An 18,344-nucleotide genomic window follows, 5' to 3' on the forward strand; every position below is an offset into this window, starting at 1 on the left:
CTTTGGTGATTGTAAGTGGATTATTTATTTTCCTACATTTAATAATATAACATCAAGCACTAGGCTAGGCTATAGCAAAGAATATTGTTATTGAGTGAGAATTGGACTTGGTCACAAAAAGAGCCCTTCTGATGTTAAGAGGATTCCACCATTGATGAGTGATCCAACCAAAACACGTCAACATTTTTAAGCTGAAAGATCTCAGGTTTGCTGAGGATGCTCTTAGTAAAAGTGAATGACTATTTCAATCAATTAACAGGAAACTCAGGCCTTGAATTACCAGACAACATGCAAAGATGTAAATTAGGCTCTAGCCATTGTGTGATATCATATTGTACATAGTTTACTAAGGGTGTAAAGGTAGGCCACACATATTCGTACCAAACTGTTTAGGTAGCCTACAGGACATAGGTTCAATACAGATGTGTACAGAATGTACTGAATGCAGTCTTAAACAGTAATCAATAGGCCTTTTTGTGCGCAGACCATGTTTCAAATTCCCACAAAAGCATGTTAAGTGGCGGACCATATAGGCTATAGTTAATTAACACTATAACATTTGCCACCTTTTCAAAATACTATTCAGCAATATTGAATGTTAGGCTAGCAGTAGACTTACTACCGAAAATGATCCAAACAATGATTTCAACACAGGCACATAGGCTACCAAATTGATTAGTGTGATTTTTTGTGTACCCCTTATCCCCTAGCCTACCCTAAGATATCACATTACCTTTCACATTTACCTTTCTTACTTAAGTTTTTTTTTATGTTTTGGCTCTCAAAGCTTGTGAGACAAGCTTTGAGAGCCAAAAACAAAACACAAAATGTCAGTGTTTCTAAATCAGAATGATATTGTCATTTGTATTGATGACAAAAAATGCCATGACATGAAATGCCAACATTTTAAGTTTGCCCATTCCTAATAGTCATGCATCTAAATATTTAAGGAAACTGAAATATAGAATAATATTAAGCAGAAAACAAATTATATGACGTAGGCAGTGGTGTAGTCTACGTGATACACAGGACTATGCAGTATACTCACTTAAAAAGCATCACCATCTCAGTATACCCACTTAAATAGGCAAGGATATGTATTAACATTTGGGGTTGATCACATACCCACTACATAACTAGACTCACAGTATGCCCACTACAGCTAACTAGACTACACCACTGGACATAGGCCTATAGGTGACTGCAGACCTGTAATCCTCATGATCTCAGAAAAGTAAGCTTGGTTAAAAAAAATTATTACTGATTACTTTTGCAACAGTATATCAAACAATTCTAATGTATCTGTGTGGAGTGCTTCACATTGCTATACTGTTTATTTTTAAAAGTCATTTCACAAATCCTGCTGTGCTCCTGTATTCATGGTCAGCTCCACTGTAACTGTTATTTAATTACACTGAAACACTGTAAGGACACATCATACATCAGCTGCCTTAGATCAGTAGCAAAGTTTAGGTGGTCAGGATTTCATTGAATTAATAGAGCACACAATGGAAAAGTTTGAGGCTACATTTGGTATACTCATTACCACAGCTCCGTATCTGATGACTGACATAAGACATGGCCCTCTATGTCTTTAGCAGTTGCTGTTCTGTCTCGTTAGGCATTGCAAGTCGTTTTTATTTTCTAGAAGTGGGAACACAATGTTCGATTACTGTGTTTTCATTACTATCAGGTAAAGATTAGGGCAGCCGTGGCCCACTGGTTAGCACTCTGGACTTGTAACCGGAGGGTTGCTGGTTCGAGCCCCGACCAGTGGGCTGCGGTTGAAGTGCCCTTGAGCAAGGCACCTAACCCCTCACTGCTCCCCGAGCGCCGCCGTTGTAGCAGGCAGCTCACTGCGCCGGGATTAGTGTGTGCTTCACCTCACTGTGTGTTCACTGTGTGCTGTTTGTGTTTCACTAATTCACCGATTGGGTTAAATGCAGAGACTAAATTTTCCTCACGGGATCAAAAAAGTATATATACTTATACTTATATACTTTATTCTTAGACACTACAGATCTGTTGAACATGCATATCAAAAGTCATGTTTATGTCATGTAGCAATTGATGATATGGAATTGGAAGTACAGATGACTACTACTTTATTACTTTTTACTATTGTTTTTTATGAGCTGGTATGTATGTTGTCAGATGCTTTTGGTAGTAGGGTGATTAATCATACCAAAAGTATCTGACAACAATCAGAGCAGTCACACCTGAGAGTTTACAGACTTACCTGAGCAGTGATTTTGATAGACAAAACAATTGTAAAATGTATTTATATACAGACACTCATATCATAAAACTATTTAAGGTATATATATTGAAGCTTCAGCACTGTAATCTCACACAGCACAAAGCAAAATGTAAATTTCAGATGAATAAAAAATGAATAAAAACAATAATTTCACCAAACGTGATATCAGACGCAATATTCAATGTAAGCAACCTACTGTCATGACAATGAAAATGCATTCAAATGCATATAAACCAAATAAAGACCCTGTTCTATTATCTTGTGTTTTGCATGTAAGCCTGCGGGCCTTCTGGGCAGTAGGGGGCACCTCCTGTTCCTTATGAACAAGTCAGCTCTGTCTCCCTCCCTCCCTCTCTCTCTCCCTCCCTCTCTCTTTAATGGCAGCAATGGTGTCAGAGATGGTTATCAATAAAATGGAGGTGTAACTTTAAACAAAAATTAATTAGATCATGTATTACTTTGGTCTCTGACCCGAATCCTCAGTGTTACTCTGTCTGATTACAAGATGACTTATAGCTTGTCTTCCAATGTGACTTTTTGAACTTGACAGACTTCTGCAAGTCCTGTCAATATTATATAATTCAAAAGCATTACGCAAATTAATTTTCATAAATGACATGGTCTCTGTGCCACCTATAAGTTGAGCTTGTTTAATCAAAGGAGACCTTGATTTTTGAGTTGCCATGTGAAATGCTCGTGCCAGTGTCATAAAGATGTAAAGTGACATCAAAAAAGTGTTTCATATGTTGTCCTGAATGCACCTTCTACTAATAACTGCATGTTATTTCTAATCTTTTAATGGTTAAACATAGGCACAAGGACATGCTCACATCTTGTAAACCACACATTTATGCTGCCATGCAGCCTCAATGAGCATATTAACTGAGCTTTATTTGGGCTCTTGATTGAGACTTCAATGTTTATCTTTGACTAACCAGCAGCGGATGATTGTAATTGTAATGATATTCTCGACCCAGCTGTTTTGTATCTTGTTTTAATTCCTTTTGTAAAACTTCCCCTCTACTTGAAATCCCATAAGTATCTTTTGAAATAGAGATGGTTTGTAAACAAGCATGGAGCAGTGTAGAGAGCAAACCCCTGTTTGTCTCATGTACTTTTTCCACTCACTCAACCCCAAGAGACGAAAATTCCATCTTCTAATCTTGTTTGTCATTGCATATTAGGACCTCACTCATATTTACAAACCATATTTTTTTGCACTTGATCCACAATGCTAAAAGCTGTGGAATTGAATCGGGAGAGAGCCAATACATTTGGAAGAAATGCAGTCATTCCCCCTCCTGTGTTACATACGGGCACCTCCTTTTTGTATCAATTTGTGTAACATTATCCCGGCTACAGTGTAACTGTTTATCATGGGATAATGTTCGTTGGCTCTAGTGGGGGGTTGCGTGTGTCAAACAATGTGCTCATTGAGTCACCAGCCCATCTGCTAGTGATCTAGGATGGGACGTGGAGATTCGCTCAAGGACACAGGCCCAGACTGAAGGACTGGTGTCATGGCGCCCTCCTTTCATCTTGGAACAAATCAAACTTTGGGATGGGAGATGAGCGAGAGAAGAGGAGATGAGACCACTTCTGGGTCAAATGACCGTGCATACAGTACTCACTCTTGTATGCTCATGTGTATGTGGGGTAGGCATCACAGATGTATTGTGTCTGAAATAGTGTGTGAGCAGCAGCTATCTATCTTTGTTTAGAAATGAATAAAAGAAATACATCTATCCTTAAGAATGCATTCAGATTTGGAACAGTTTCACCTTCTCATCTGCATTGGGGAAAAAGTTGGAAATCAAAACTTGAATGATCAAGGACTTCATAGTTGTGCACCTGATAACTCATTGAACAAGGTCCTCCCCAAATTAATCTGTTTCCTTCTAATTATGGGGCTAACGTTCAGGCGTGGAGTTTAACCAATGCTTAATTCCTTCCTTGAATTTCCCCTAGGGATCAATAAAGTATCTATCTATCTATCTATCTAATTGTATTGGAAATCCTCTGTTCAAAATATGTTACTGTAGAAACAGACTTTTTTTATGCTTGGTTGTAACTACCACCAAGTATCCCAACAGCAAGGCCAATTATTTGTTAATAGGGTGGAGTGAATATGTGAAGATAGAATGAAAATTATTTATCATGTGACCAGCCATCTGTGTGGTAATGCTCTGCATAAGGCCAATCATTTTTCAGACATTTGTTTGGAAACCCCTGAGGTTAAGCTTATGAAGAGTTACGGTGATTACAGAGTGGCATGCCACACGTCGGAAAATGGCATGCCACAATGCGGTGACTTCAGCAAGCCACACAAGCCACTGTGAAAGAAATCACAGTGAGAGCACAATCTGAGCTGTGGATTCCACTAACTTCCCCAATGAAGTCTGAGAGCTGACCACATGTGACAATGGCACTATCTCTCTCCCTCTCTGTCTCTCTCTCTCTCTCTCTCTCTCTCTCTCTCTCACACACACACACACACACACACACTACACACACACACATTCACACAGGCCAAATGTACTTGACACATTTCTCTTGATTTATTATTGTGTAATATCTAATTGTTCTCCTTTGTCCATGACAAACTGTGGCAGAGGCCAAATGTCAGGCAACCCCCAGCATGAAACAAAGCATGCAGAGGTGGTCAGAATAATAGATCAGCATAAACAGCTCCCCATTCACTGATATCGCGCAGCCGAGAGTGAAAACCTATCTGTGGAAAATTGGGAGGAAATAGCCTTCCCGGGATCAGCGCGTCGTATAGAGTTACAGTCGAAGCCCCTCCCCCTGTCTGGCTTTTTTCACAACCTCTCATTTGCCTTACCGAAAAGGCTCACTCCAACTAGCGTTCAGACCGTGGAGAAATACTAGGCAGAAGATGGCTGACTCAACCGGGCATCGCGAGCCCGCAACAGCAGCATCAACTTCACTGGGGCTCTTCTCGCGCCTGACACTCGCCGTTCTGCAACTCTGAAACGGCCCCGCCTCAGACACGCTCCGATTTTCTACCCCACCGTAAATATTGACAAATATATTGTAAGAAATGGCAGAGATGGAGAAAGAAGGTAGACCCCCAGAAAATAAAAGAAGCCGAAAACCAGCGCACCCCGTGAAACGGGAAATTAACGAGGAGATGAAGGTAGGTCCTGTCTGTTTCGTGAGCTAGTCTGGGAAACGGCGTGGTTTTCGGGGTTACCATTAAGGCTTGTCATTTTCAGAAACACTAAGCGTCTGCCGCTCCGCCTTCAGATTTGAATAGAGACTGATTCATTGACGCGCTATGTTGTGGATAATTGGCGAACTTTGATTTTTGGGTGCAGAACATGTCGCTGTTACCATACTATTTATTTTTGGTACTATTTATGACACATATATAATAACAGTCTTAAATTAATAATTTAGTAACAATGTATTCATATTTTACTGTCTAAATAGTTGAAAATAAATGCTGGCAAAAATATATTACATTCAACTGTTGTTTGAGCTTCAGGAACAAAAATGTTACGCAGATTAATTTACACCGAACATATTGTTGAAGCCCATTATCGACACTCTTTTTAGCATGGTTTATGTGGAGTTAATGGAAAATCCAGTGCGTCAGTCTTAGCGTCAACACTGTACTACTACTACGATTAGGCTACTACTGCTGCCACCTCTGTGAAAACAAAGCTGTTATGGAAGCGACGGTAACAGACAGTGCCTATAGAAAATCGTTGACCCCGAGAAAGCCTTAACGTATGCTCACATCATTGCATTTTATCAACAAAACGAGTTCTCGTGAACGCCAGGAAAGCGATGTCTGCCCAGCTGTGGCGGAGCCGTAGTGCTGCCGGCAGGCATTCCAGATGTGCGTCTGGCTGAAAGCGCCTGACAAGAACACTATCTCTCCAAGCACTAGCCTTTATATTCATTTAGGGTGACGCGTGCCTTTTGTGTTCAACATTTGCTTGGCAGAGAGTGCGTCTTCTTAAAGCAAAGCGAAATCTGAACAGACCATAGCACGCAAGAAACACGTTGCATCTTTGTCTTTGGGTTTTCATGTGTTCATTGTCTATAGTAAGGCACTGTGTACAAACAAGGCTGTTTTGATTGTTACAATATCGCTTGTCACCGTTTACCATTCAGTTGTGGACAATATTAGGCCTATATTAGTGGTTATGTATTTCTCAACCCAATCCATAGCCTACATTCGAACATGAGTTGTTTTAATCAAAACAGTTTTGCCGAATCCTACGGGGACAACCTCGTTGTTTCTTGTCATAAAATACATGGTGGCAGGGCACCTGCTTAATTGCTGTTGATGCATCTTCATTGAGCTACCCTCAGGGACTCCTAAATTTGACAGATATTGATTGACCTGTAGCATTGGTCCCAATCGTCTTTTGACTTGCATGCTTTTGTTTCCCACAACTCGTAAAGTATCATAATTGATTTTGCCAACTTGGCCTAGCTTTTTTTTTTAAACGAAGACCTATAGCCTCGGAATATAGGATGTACGAATGTTGATGCTAACATAGACTGGAACTACAAAACGACTTCCACGTGAGATATTCCTATTGCAAAAGCTATTCATATGACGGGTGTTACTATAACTGAAATATATCCCAATGTTTTGATAGCCCGTTGGTGACGCATCTTACGCTGAATTTAGGTTTCGATTTGTTTTTATCCTTAGCCATGCTTTTACTGTATCTTATTCTAATCTAATCAATAGTCAGAGTGTTAATGAAAATCTATGAGATGCTATTCTCGTCAGTGAGATAATTATCCGCATCACCATCATCAAACTGTTGGAGTCGGCTTCCCTCCGTGTCTCCTCAGTCCTCATGCCCAAAGCATGTGTGTCTGTCTGTGGCAGGAGACAAAGTTCTTATGCTATGCTAGGCTTACATCGTGAACTTAGGACAAATTGCGCTAAAATACTCATACAGGAAATCTTAACACCGAAAACCACCCACCTTTGTACAAAACAGCGAAGGAAAATCAGGTCATCGGGCGCCAAGATATTAAACCTGCTCTATTAATGGCCAATACATTTGTAATAGATATGTAATACTGGTATTGTTCACTGACCAGCTGTATTCCGCATCAAAGGTTGGCTGTAGTGTACATACTGTTTAATGAGGCAATTAGATATGTTTTCTAATTTATTTTGTACATCAGTGAATTTCTAGCCATCACATTAACTCTCAGACCCTTACCTTCAGGCTTATGGTCTGTGTGAATGATGGTCATGATTATACCTTTTCATGTGTGCAAAATAGAATGAATCAGACAAGATGAGAGCTGAGTTTAAAGGATGCATGACCCTTGAATGCATGCAGTCTGTGACTTAGTATGTGTGAGAGCCTGTGTGAGTGGGCACATACTGTACATTGTGGCTTAATTTGAGATTTTATGTTTTACCGTGTCTTTGTTCGTTGCAACATTTACTTTTTCACTTGTATTTCAGAACATGAATTAGATTGGAGAGGCCGGTATCTGGACAATCTACAGTATATTACATATGGATATATGTATGGATGTGTGTGTGTGTGTGTGTGTATGTTATGTGTATGTCTATGTGGGGGTTAGATGGGGGGGGGGGGGGTCTGTTCGTAATGTGTGACAGTTTGTGTGCTTTTAGTGTGTGTGTAAGTGTAAGTCTGTGATGATGTGATGAGAGTGTGTGTGTGTGTGTGTGTGAGAGAGAGAGAGAGAGAGAGAGAGAGAGAGAGAGAGAGAGAACCAGTGTGTGTGTGCGCCTGTGTGTGTGTGTGTGTGTGTGTGTGTGTGTGTGTGTGTGAGAGAGAGAGAGAGAGGGCAAACCTACACTTGTGTGTTTATGAACATAATTGAACGGATTAAGACTCTATGTTGTCTTAAATTGAATAACAGCAGTTGTCAAGGATGCAACTGGCATAAACTCAATGGGGCATCAGTGCTGTGTTGCAGCTTATTGTATTAGCGCTGGAGTGAGAGTCGGGTAGCAGGTCTCTCTTTGTCCTGCGCCGTGTGCAACTTGCCTAGATATCCCAGAGCCTTTCTCTCCCATTCAGTTGCCCAAACAAAGCCTTGCCACTCTTATAATGCCAATCGGTGAGTGGGCTGGACTTGAATTTTGTATCCTGTGTCCGCTTCAGGGACAGATCCGTTCTGAGAGCCTTCCCACTAAAGTGAGGGAGCACAAGGCTCGGTGATGAAGCACTAATTGCTTTCATTAAAGAGTAATTAGTAAAGTATTAAACGGAGACGAGGCTGTTTAAAATCCCCGGGTGACGAGCTCCAGTCTCCGCGGCATCGGCTCTCCCAGCAGTCTGGGCACGGGGCCGCCGGAGAGAGGGCTCCTCCAGTCATGCAGCTGAGGAGAAGGCGCAGTGATTTCCACGGCCCCTCAAACAGACACAGATGTGGCTCCCGGAGGAACTGTTGTCACTTAAAGGTTTAGAGTCAGAAGTGTGTCATTTTCCAATAAAGGGACCACTGAATGAAGAGTCTGTAATATGTAGATGCCCCCCTCCCCAGTGCAGTTGTTGGGTTCACCTTATGAGTATGAGTATAGTGTCTGTCATGATCTCAGAGGATGGTGTATGTGGAGGCAGCTTGTTATATGTATGTTCTGATGTTAGCAGTGACAGTCCAAAACCATTGTGGTCCATCCCAGTCCCTGTCCCTGTCCCAGAGAGGCATTTGTATCCTGCATGCTCTTCCTCTATGCTCTATCTGGTAATGATTTATTAAACCAGGAACCAGCTCATTGGAGTAGATATGCCTGGCATAGAAACAGCAATACCAGGAGACACCTGTAATGGGTTCATAATTCATGTTTTGATTGTTTTTTTACTGTTTAAAACGGTAAAATGTTGGTTCAGTTCAATGGGGAATCTCTTTTATCCTTTGTAGCTTACAACGTATTTGAAAAGCTTACCCATGAAGTTTTGACAACACATTTCTAGTCTAATGCCACAACTTACCTTTCTAGATCGGTTGTGTGTGTCTATTGTGTGTGTGTGTGTGTGTGTGTGTGTGTGTGTGTGTGTGTGTGTGTGTGTGTGTGTGTGTGTGTGTGTGTGTGTGTGTGTATTAAATAGTCAGCATATGGCCTAGGAAGTCCTGTATTTTTATATCCTTATGCTTCCCCTACACCCTGGGTGTCACCCGAGCAAATACTAGCATCCTTGCATTCCTCTGTCACACATGCTCTGTTAATAGGCTCATGGTTTTGCTTTCCTCTCTATCTTCCAAAAGTAAACACCACCTTCATTTAGTGTTCATGAGGAATAGAACATCCTCTTTATATGACATCCTTAGCCCATCCATCCCTACTGAACATCAAGTCATCTTCACTTCCCACAGTCCCTCATGTTTCTGTCTGCTGTCTGTAGTCGAGGTCTCTGCTGTGCTGGTGCAGGCTTCCCTGGTCAGTGTTCTCTATTTGTGTGCAGTGGCATCTCTGTTTGCTTTGCTTGTACTCTTTAGTCTGTGTTATCTTATGAGCTAGTCACCATCCCTAGCCTACTTCATGCTCCCGCCCAATACCCACAGCAGATCCACACAGCCAGTGTTTGTATTGGACATCTCTCTATCTTGTATCCCCAGAAGGAGTCAGGTAGCAGAAGAGGGGGGCCTCAACTCCTATTCTCTGCTACTCAAAATCTGTTCACCAGGTTTTTCAGTGGTGTCTCCACCCCCCCCCCCCCACAACCCCCCACACAGCCCATGCTCAGCCCCACGCCCACTTCTCCTCTCCCCCGTCGTCCTGAAGCATCTCACTGACTGCTTCAGACGAGCGCAAACCAACTCTCAGCCCCTGAAGACCGTTCTCCCGCTAGTTCGAGACATGTTCTTTTCCTCTCTTTCTTTCAATCTTCCATTCTGTCTTTCTTCCTTTCATTATTTCTTTCTTTAATTCCCCCCCACAAACACACACACACACACACACAACCACCAACCCTATCCTCTCCCTCCACCACCTCCACTTTAGTGGCTTTGTCGTTTAAGACAGGGGGGGAAAGACGAGAGAAGCGCATACACAATGTGCCCTTTTGAGGGATCATACCTCCAAAAAACCAAACAGTCTGACAGTGTTTCCTTCATCTTGCGCCGCTTTCATGTGCACCATGGTAAAATAAGCTGCAGTAAGTAATCGGGTTGTGGGGGGGGGGGGGGCAAAGCAGAGAGGGTTTGGTGTGTGTGTGTGTGTGTGTAGGGGGGGGGGTGGCTGTAAGAGCAAGGGAGAAAGGAATGTATACAGCAATAGGCAGCCTAAGCTGTAAAAACTGAAACCTGAGCCTCCGTGCGGGATCGGATATCAAGGAAGGTAGGGGGAAATGAAAGCAGAGCAGACGGGGGAGAAGAGAGAAAAGAGAGAGAGAGTGACTGAGAGAAGGAGAGGGAGAGAAAGAGAGAGAAGGAGACAGTGAACAAGGGAATGGAAAAGTGTGGGCCTGGAAAGGCTGAGGGAGGGCCCGCACAGGGAAACTTGGCGAGGGGATTAGGGAATTTTATCATGGTGTACTGTGACCTACTCTGGTTTCTGCCCACACGGTGTCATATTCGGCCCCCCACCTCCCCACCTTCCACCAACGCCGCCATCACCACCACCCCTCACTGAGTAAGACCAAGAGGGTGAGAGAGGGAAAGAAAGAGAGAGAGGGGAGAAAGAAGAGTAAAGCACAAGAGCTAAAAAAGAAGAAGAAAAATAGCTGCCTTTTCATTCTCCTCTGAGAAATAAAGAGATCTGTATTAAGAGCTTGGCAAGCAGCCCCTCCGTATAGTGGCAGGGAGATATGATAAAAGATAGGGTAATGGTAATCGTGCCATCTCTGGGGGGTTGTGGCATTGCACCGTGAGTGGGCATTTTAGGGCATGGCCGTGCCCCTGTCCCTCAGGGCATACTGTACACATTTGTTCTGCTAAAACTAACCCTGTAGCAAGCCGGAGATTCCAGACTGAATCAGGCCTTCTCAGTAATGCCCACCACCCTGGTCAGCCTCAGAGAGAGAGAGAGAGTTACACTCGGCCATTGTCGCCGTGAGCGGTCGCGTTGACTCGAGTCGTTGGCGTTGGACTGGCCCGGCTGTGTGTGAGTGGCCTGTAAGTGCATAAGGGGGCTTTAGCTGGGCGTGATACAGGAGAAGGCCTGGAGAGAGGAGGTTCATCAGGGAGAAGGAGACACACACACACACACACACACACACACATAGACACACACACACATATATAGACACACACACACACACACACACATAGACACACATAGACACACATAGACACACACATACACACACACATAGACCCACACGAACACACACACACACACACATACACGTACACACACACACATACACACACACAGAAACACACTATCCCAACCTTCTCCCTCTGTGGGTCATTCCTGCACTCCCCTTTCATGAGCGGCCACCCGGATTAGGTTCCACACTCTTTATCTCTCCCTGTTTTCTGGAAGGGGCAGCAGGGTTACCGAAGGGCCACTGAGAATGAAAGAGCGAGAGAGAAGGACACAGAGAGGTAAAGAGAATAAGAGAAAGAGAGTGTGAGACAGAGAAAGGGCGCAGGAGGGAAAGGAAGAGGGAATCAGTTTGGGGACAAAAAGGAGGAAAGGGAACAACAGCAATGAAATGAAGAAAGTCAAAGATGAAGGAGAGTCAAGAGGAGGAGAGAAAGGACAGATGAAGACCGTTGAACGAATGAACGAGATATAGCGGCAGAGTGCAGGAGAAATCAGGCCACCTTCGCCGTGCATTTGCCCCTCGCCCTCAATCAGGACTCATACCAGAGCTACCATGCTTTTACACCGCTGGTCCATAATCAGCTCCAGTTTCCAAACTGGGAGAGCTCATTCCATGAAGCAACACAAGCAGAGGTGTCCATTTCAATTCAGCGCGGCGTCAGATCCCCTCCCCGTAGGCAAGTGGGTTGGGTTACAGGGACAAAATGGTATAAATCTCAGTTGTCAGTTCATCCCAGCGCTCGTCGAATATGTTGAAAAATTTCGAGAACAATGAGCAGGTGACCTCGCGCTTGACCCGAGCATCGATAGCAGCCAATAGACTGTTAATCCTCATTTTAAATAGCCTCGGCGGTGAGTTCATTCAGTGCCGGTGTGGACCTTCGTGCACATGGAGATGAATGTTTAGCAGTCTGTTTGGCTGCTGTTATTACAGTAATGTTGTAACTGACCTTGCGTTGCCTAGACACAGTCCCCTGTGTACTGGTCTTAGAATCAGTAGAGACACCTACTGGTTGACCTGTGCCATAGCCATGTCTGGGAGAGGGAGTTTTAGAGGCTCACTTGTCTGTCCCTCAACTGGACAAATGTGTAAGTTCTTTGGATGTCATGGGGCTGTAGTTTATACTAAAACTTACTCTAGCAAACTTCAAAACAGCTGCAGTATAAATCCACCATCTGATGAGTGAATTAGAGTTTCTACATCAACATGGCCTCTTGCGTCTTGCATGATATAAAAAGTGTTTAACAGATGCATCTCAACACATTGCAGAAATGTAAACTGATGTGTCTCTCACCCAGGATGATGGATCGTTTGCGTTTTAATTGACAGTTCATGTTGTCTGATTGACAGTTGATTGACAGTTGATTGACATTTGAATGCTTGAACGTAATGACATGACTCGTGTCTCATCAGGTGCGGGCCGAGCGGGCCCACCCCTGGGCGGGCGAGGCGGGTGATCTCCATGGCAACCCGCCCTACTCCATGGTGAGCCCTTTAGTTTGTCAGAGAAAAATAAAAACACAACAATGCTTTAATGTCAGCTATAGGTGGGTGGTTCAGTAGCACTGTAGGAGCATCCCTGTAGTGTGGGTGCTTAAGTGCTTGATCAAAGGGAGGGGAAAGACACTAGACCTTCCTATATGTTATTTAGTTTCTTAAGTCTGGTTCTATGCTTCATGCATTTCTTTTTTTTTCATTGACATGTTATCTTCAAGCGTCAAGCAGAGCTGAGGCCACCAGGTGTTACAGTATACCTGTGGCACGCTGGGTGAGGGCAGCTTCCAAGCTTTAGGAAGCAATCTTGATGAACCCGGTCCTTTTCAGCCCTGTTCAGAGAACTACGAGGCAGCTGAGAGTCATTTCTTAAAAGATTTATTTGTTAAAGTGTTTGTTTATCTGCTGGTTTGTTTTCATTTTATGAGGTACCGTGTGGGACCTCTAGTGCAGGTTCATCTGATATTTTAAATCGTGCCACACACCGACGTCTTTCACAGACTGAAGTGGCGGAAAGGGTTGTCTGCCGAGAGCCGTGGCGGGCTCTCCGTGGTTTTGACCATGAAAGGGATGTAAGAATAGACTCCTGACTACCACCCACAGAGGGATGGTTACAGTCTCTGTTCTAAGCAGGAGGTCTGACTCCTCCAGAACCCAGGTTGTGTTGATGACAGGCATGACGTCGGCAGGTCTGATGTGGAACTGAAGAGACGTGAGAGGTCAAATTAGACAAAGGTGTTAAGTGTTCCTGAGCTAAACCATGGCTAAAAATCCGCCTTCCAATGTTGAGCTACATCCTGTACATCTTCAGATACTATTGTTCTGTAAACTCTACTGTACATCTTTTGTTTGCATTTGAGAATAACCATATGTGTGGGAGTTGTGATTCGCTGTATGTAGCATCTGGAGGGCTTCAGCCTTGTCAGTAGAAATAGCATCCGTTAGAGGTTGGTAGTGAACGGCAGTTGTTAATTAGGTTGTTTTTAGCATTAAGACATTTCAGCATCTCTACAGACTGACTTGCTTGAGCCCATCACTCTCTCTATCTCTCTCCCTCTCTCTCTCTGATTTGTCAGATAGAGATATGAGAGTTTGCATTATTACATGTCTGAGGTGTAGCTGGCCTTGACCGTCCAATGAGCATCGTTGTAAGCCACTGTGTACCTTGGTGTGTTCTTCTGAAAGAAACAAGGTAAAATGGTGATTCATGATTATTCATGATTTGCTTTTAGCTGCTGGAATGTATAATCTGGGATCATGCGTGAGTCCTTGCAGTAGAAACAGTCATTCTCTCCTGGAGGTGACGTGGACACAGCACAAAGGGAGAAAGTGCCGTTGTGGGCATCTTTTTTTTTTCTGGCTGGCTTGTTGTCAGTTAATTTGCCTTGCCTGTGTTTACAATGATGACTTCCAGCTTGTGTTGAATTGGTAGTACAGAAACCCCAGGTCCATGGCCAGTTACAAGGCCGCTCTGAATCTCACTACCCTCCCCAGTGAGTTAGTTTGTAGCTGTGCATTCCACCACAAGGTTCCCACTTGCAGACATGTTCTCATTTATGCCTCTTCAACAAGATTCAGTAGTGAAGAGAGGAATTTTCAGGCTGACATACATCTCTGTAGACAATAGTGAATCAGTAACAGACTTTTAAAATGTTTGCCATTCCACACAGGGGAGCTGGCCTTCGAATCCCTAACATACAGTACAAGCAAGCATCTCTAGCGCATCAGTGTGAAACAAAAAATCAAACTCTCATCTGTAACTCTAACCATCAACTTTATTAATCCTGTCAAGTAGATGTACTGTGGATCTTATATTTTATCACCAATAATCTGAAACCGATGAGAATACCAGATTTTATATAGCCCAGTTCAGTCATGAGTCGTAACCTGCTTATTGAACCAGTAAAAGCATCAGAGTCAGCGGATGAGGTTGATATACAGTGTTGCGAATCAGATGTTGAAAGCTAATATGATGAAACATTTGAATGTAGTCTTCAAGTTACAACCCTCTGGACACCTGTCTCTCTGTGGCCATGTTTAAAATGTTAAAATGTACAAAGTCTAAATCCCATGACTGCACTGTCCTGTAAAACACTGAAAAGTCTGAATCGATGAAGAATCATTTGGACATGACTACATACAAATCTGAATTTTGAACTCCATTTAACCCATTGATTGAACGGTTGAATTGCTGAATGAACTGTACCTCTGGATTAAATCAGATGACCCCAAATCATTGCTTACTTGCAGTGCAGTGGAATGAACCATGCATTTGACATCATTTGTGTGGGGGTTATTATTTTGTTGATGTTTTGCAAACCATGTTTTGCAGTCCTGAAGCCTTATATTTCCTTTTGTCCAAACTAACATTGTTTGCTGGATTCTCTTTTGTCCCCTAACAGAGTTTTGCCGAGAACACAATGAATGAGCTTTTGGGCTGGTATGGTTATGACAAGGTGGAGCTCAGAGACTCTGACGACATCGACATCCGGAATTATCCGGATGGGGAGGTTCGGCAGCACATCTCAGTGGTGAAAGGTAAGAGAGGAGAAAACAGGAATAGCACAGCAAACACACCTCACCTGATAAGAGATGGACACAGGGGTCAAGTCATTTGCTATTTGTAATCTATTGATTATTACAGTGAAACAGTTTAAGATTTATAAGGTGAGAAAGTTAGTCACAAGTTTGTAAGCACCACATCCAATTTTTGCTTAACACAGGCCACAAAGTTCAGAGCAAGTTATCATGATTAAGTCCGAGTGCTTTTCCCCCATTGTCTCCTCTCGGAGGAAATCCAGATGAGCTCAGCAGAGAGAGTGATCCCGGGTTCATCTGGAACATTCTCCCTGCCGCGCCAAATTGGGGGTATTAGCGGGATTTAAATTGTCAAGTGTCTGCAGCTTCTTGTGAACGCTGGTGCCCCTGCGAGGATTGGGACCGCAGGGTGACACAATGAGGAAGCGGGAGGGAGATTTAGACTTGAGGGTGCAGCGGTGGCAGAAGCCGCTACCTCACAACGCCTGCCCCTGCGCTCGCCCCATAATTACATTCCATCATCAGACAAATCCGCGACGCACAGATTACGATATTTTGTTATTGTCCACCGTCTTCACTGCGAACGTAGAGATTAGGGACAAAACAATCAAACCTAATTAACTCATTTATCGTAAATCCCCTCCCCCCCATCCCCACCCCCCATCCCATGTACACATTGAGTTATAATGACAAATGGTTTTGGAAATCTGTAGATAATTTATTCATCCCTCGTCCTTTTAAAAAATACCCTCTTGTTGGCTGCAGGTACAGGAAAGTGGCGTTTATTCAGTTGGTGTGTGTGTGTGTGAGTGTGTGAGTGTGTGTGTGTGTGTGTGTGTGTGTGTGTGTGTGTGTGTGTGTGTGTGTGTGTGTGTGTGTGTGTGTGTGTGTGTGTGTGTGTAAAGTCTGTGTGCTGTGGCGCAGACTCTGCTGGCCAGGCGGTGTTTGCTGATGGCAGTCTGTGCCTGCGCCAGAAAATGAACGCAAACTTGCACGGCATGCTTCTGCAATACCACAGGCCTGGATGGCGGAGGCGCCTCTCTCTCACTGTGCACTTGTGATTGCGCTGAGCACACTCGGGGGATGCTTTGTAAACACTGTCACAACACTAATCCCCCATCACTATCACCTCCGTTGTTTAAAAGATGTCCATGTATGCAGTGGAAATACTAATTCCGTGGTTGTTATTTGTAGTGACTAAGTAGAAATCTGAATGTGGCTTCATTTTGGAAATAGTTTCACTCTGCCTCGAAGCTATTTATAAAGTTTTCAGTCTTTCAGTCAATCTCTCCATAAAAATTATTTATAAAGTGGTTTCCACCACATTTTGGTTGAAAAAGTAATGCACACATGTTTAATTTGAGACTGTGCCGCTCCTAACAAAATATTGAGCCGGACCTAATCTTAAGAGACCATCTGTGTTCCCTCATTGCTTCTAGAAAATTCTTTGCCAAAAGCCTCAGCATTGGAGAACAGCACCGGTTCACCACCCCATGCCAACAGCTCTCGCTCCACACCTACCCCTCGGAATGGAGTGACATCAGAGCCCTCCTCCACCCCCTCCACCTCCACTCCCAGCACAAAGGATCATGGGAATATGCCTATCATAGTCCCCCTTATACCACCTCCAGTGATCAAACCGCCAGCTGGTAAGACCCTCATATGCTTAGACATCTCAGACATGTCTCTTGACGTCACATACATGTCACGACAACTCACACACAACTGAGTAGATCTCTCCACCTCTCCTTCATCCAGCAACTAGCATGTGAAATGTCTGGGTGTGACAACTAACCGTGAACGTCTGGATCTGTGTCTGTGTGTGTGTGTGTGTGTGTGTGTGTGTGTGTGGTGTCTGTGTTTTTGTCCATGTGTGACCCAATTTCAGTGACTTTACTTGCCAGCTAAACAATGCCTATACATCTTGTAATGTTTAGGACCGGTCACTGACTGAACCTTGAATGTTGTTGAAAAAAAAAAAACCCTGACTGCTGCTTCAAACCTAGTCGTGTCCCCCCCCCTCAGTGGAAAGTGCGCGTGGTCGTGGGCGGAACAGAGAGCTCCGTTGTGCTGTGGGAGTACGCCGAGGCACGGGAGACTTATCAGCTCCCCGTGGCAGGAACGTGCTGGCATCACCTGCGAGGAGTTTCCCCAGCCTGGCATGACCCTCCCCAGACCGCGTGTGTAGAGCCGGGGAAACAGATGGTGTGGCCTCGCTAACTATCCGACAAACACTGGCCAGCACGCCCACCCCTCTGCCCACCCCCGGCACTCTCCTCCCTCTGCGCTCCCCCCTTCAGCTGCTGAATTATTCATATGCCCTGTGAGTAGAACACAGAGGGTCTTTTGAAGTGCAGGTATGCCAGGAGAGACCGAGGCGCTCATAATTACCAGATTTTTTTTCCCGTGCCGACACGACTTGGGGGTGAGCGTGCGCTGCGGAAGATGGGGTGGAGGCCAGAGGAGCCCAAAGGAAAACACCCTGCCATGGCGGCCATTTTGTTTGAAAATATTTTCATCTTCTGAAATTACTGTGACGTGCTCCTCTCATGGTCTCTGCTGGGGTGTTGATTAACCTAGCTTGGTGGGCTTCTCTACAGTTGGTCTAAAGACCAACGAGTAGCCACTTTGAAAGACTTGCATGCATGTCTGCCATTAGTCCCCAAACTGTGTTCCCATATCCAGGCTTCCATTCCGTCACTTTGCACCCAGATGTGTGAATTTTGGGCAGGTTTGAGGACAACACTGTTGAGCCATTGGCCTGATGGTGAAAATGGCCTCAGCTGACTTGCATATATTCA

General features: G+C 44.0%; 1 protein-coding gene across 5 annotated transcripts in view; it reads left to right on the forward strand.

Moving 5' to 3' along the window:
* Positions 1–5,148: 5,148 nt before the first annotated feature.
* sobpa (sine oculis binding protein homolog (Drosophila) a) overlaps positions 5,149–18,344 on the forward strand; it is a 74,833-nt gene continuing 61,637 nt past the window's right edge. For 4 of the 5 annotated variants that reach the window (XM_076299602.1, XM_076299600.1, XM_076299604.1 and 1 more), the window contains exons 1-4: positions 5,149–5,417; positions 12,925–12,996; positions 15,408–15,543; positions 16,983–17,192. In XM_076299602.1, coding sequence (XP_076155717.1) covers positions 5,322–5,417; positions 12,925–12,996; positions 15,408–15,543; positions 16,983–17,192 — 514 coding nt within the window. In that variant the 5' untranslated portion in view covers positions 5,149–5,321. The remainder of the gene's footprint in view (positions 5,418–12,924; positions 12,997–15,407; positions 15,544–16,982; positions 17,193–18,344) is intronic. The other variant, XM_076299603.1, reaches the window with a different exon arrangement.

Source organism: Alosa pseudoharengus, unplaced genomic scaffold (genome assembly GCF_046254945.1).
Source record: "Alosa pseudoharengus isolate Yale_2024_CS ecotype anadromous, Long Island Sound unplaced genomic scaffold, YU_APseudo_1.1 YU_APseudo_1.1_scf_22, whole genome shotgun sequence".
Taxonomy (NCBI): Eukaryota; Metazoa; Chordata; class Actinopteri; order Clupeiformes; family Clupeidae; genus Alosa; species Alosa pseudoharengus.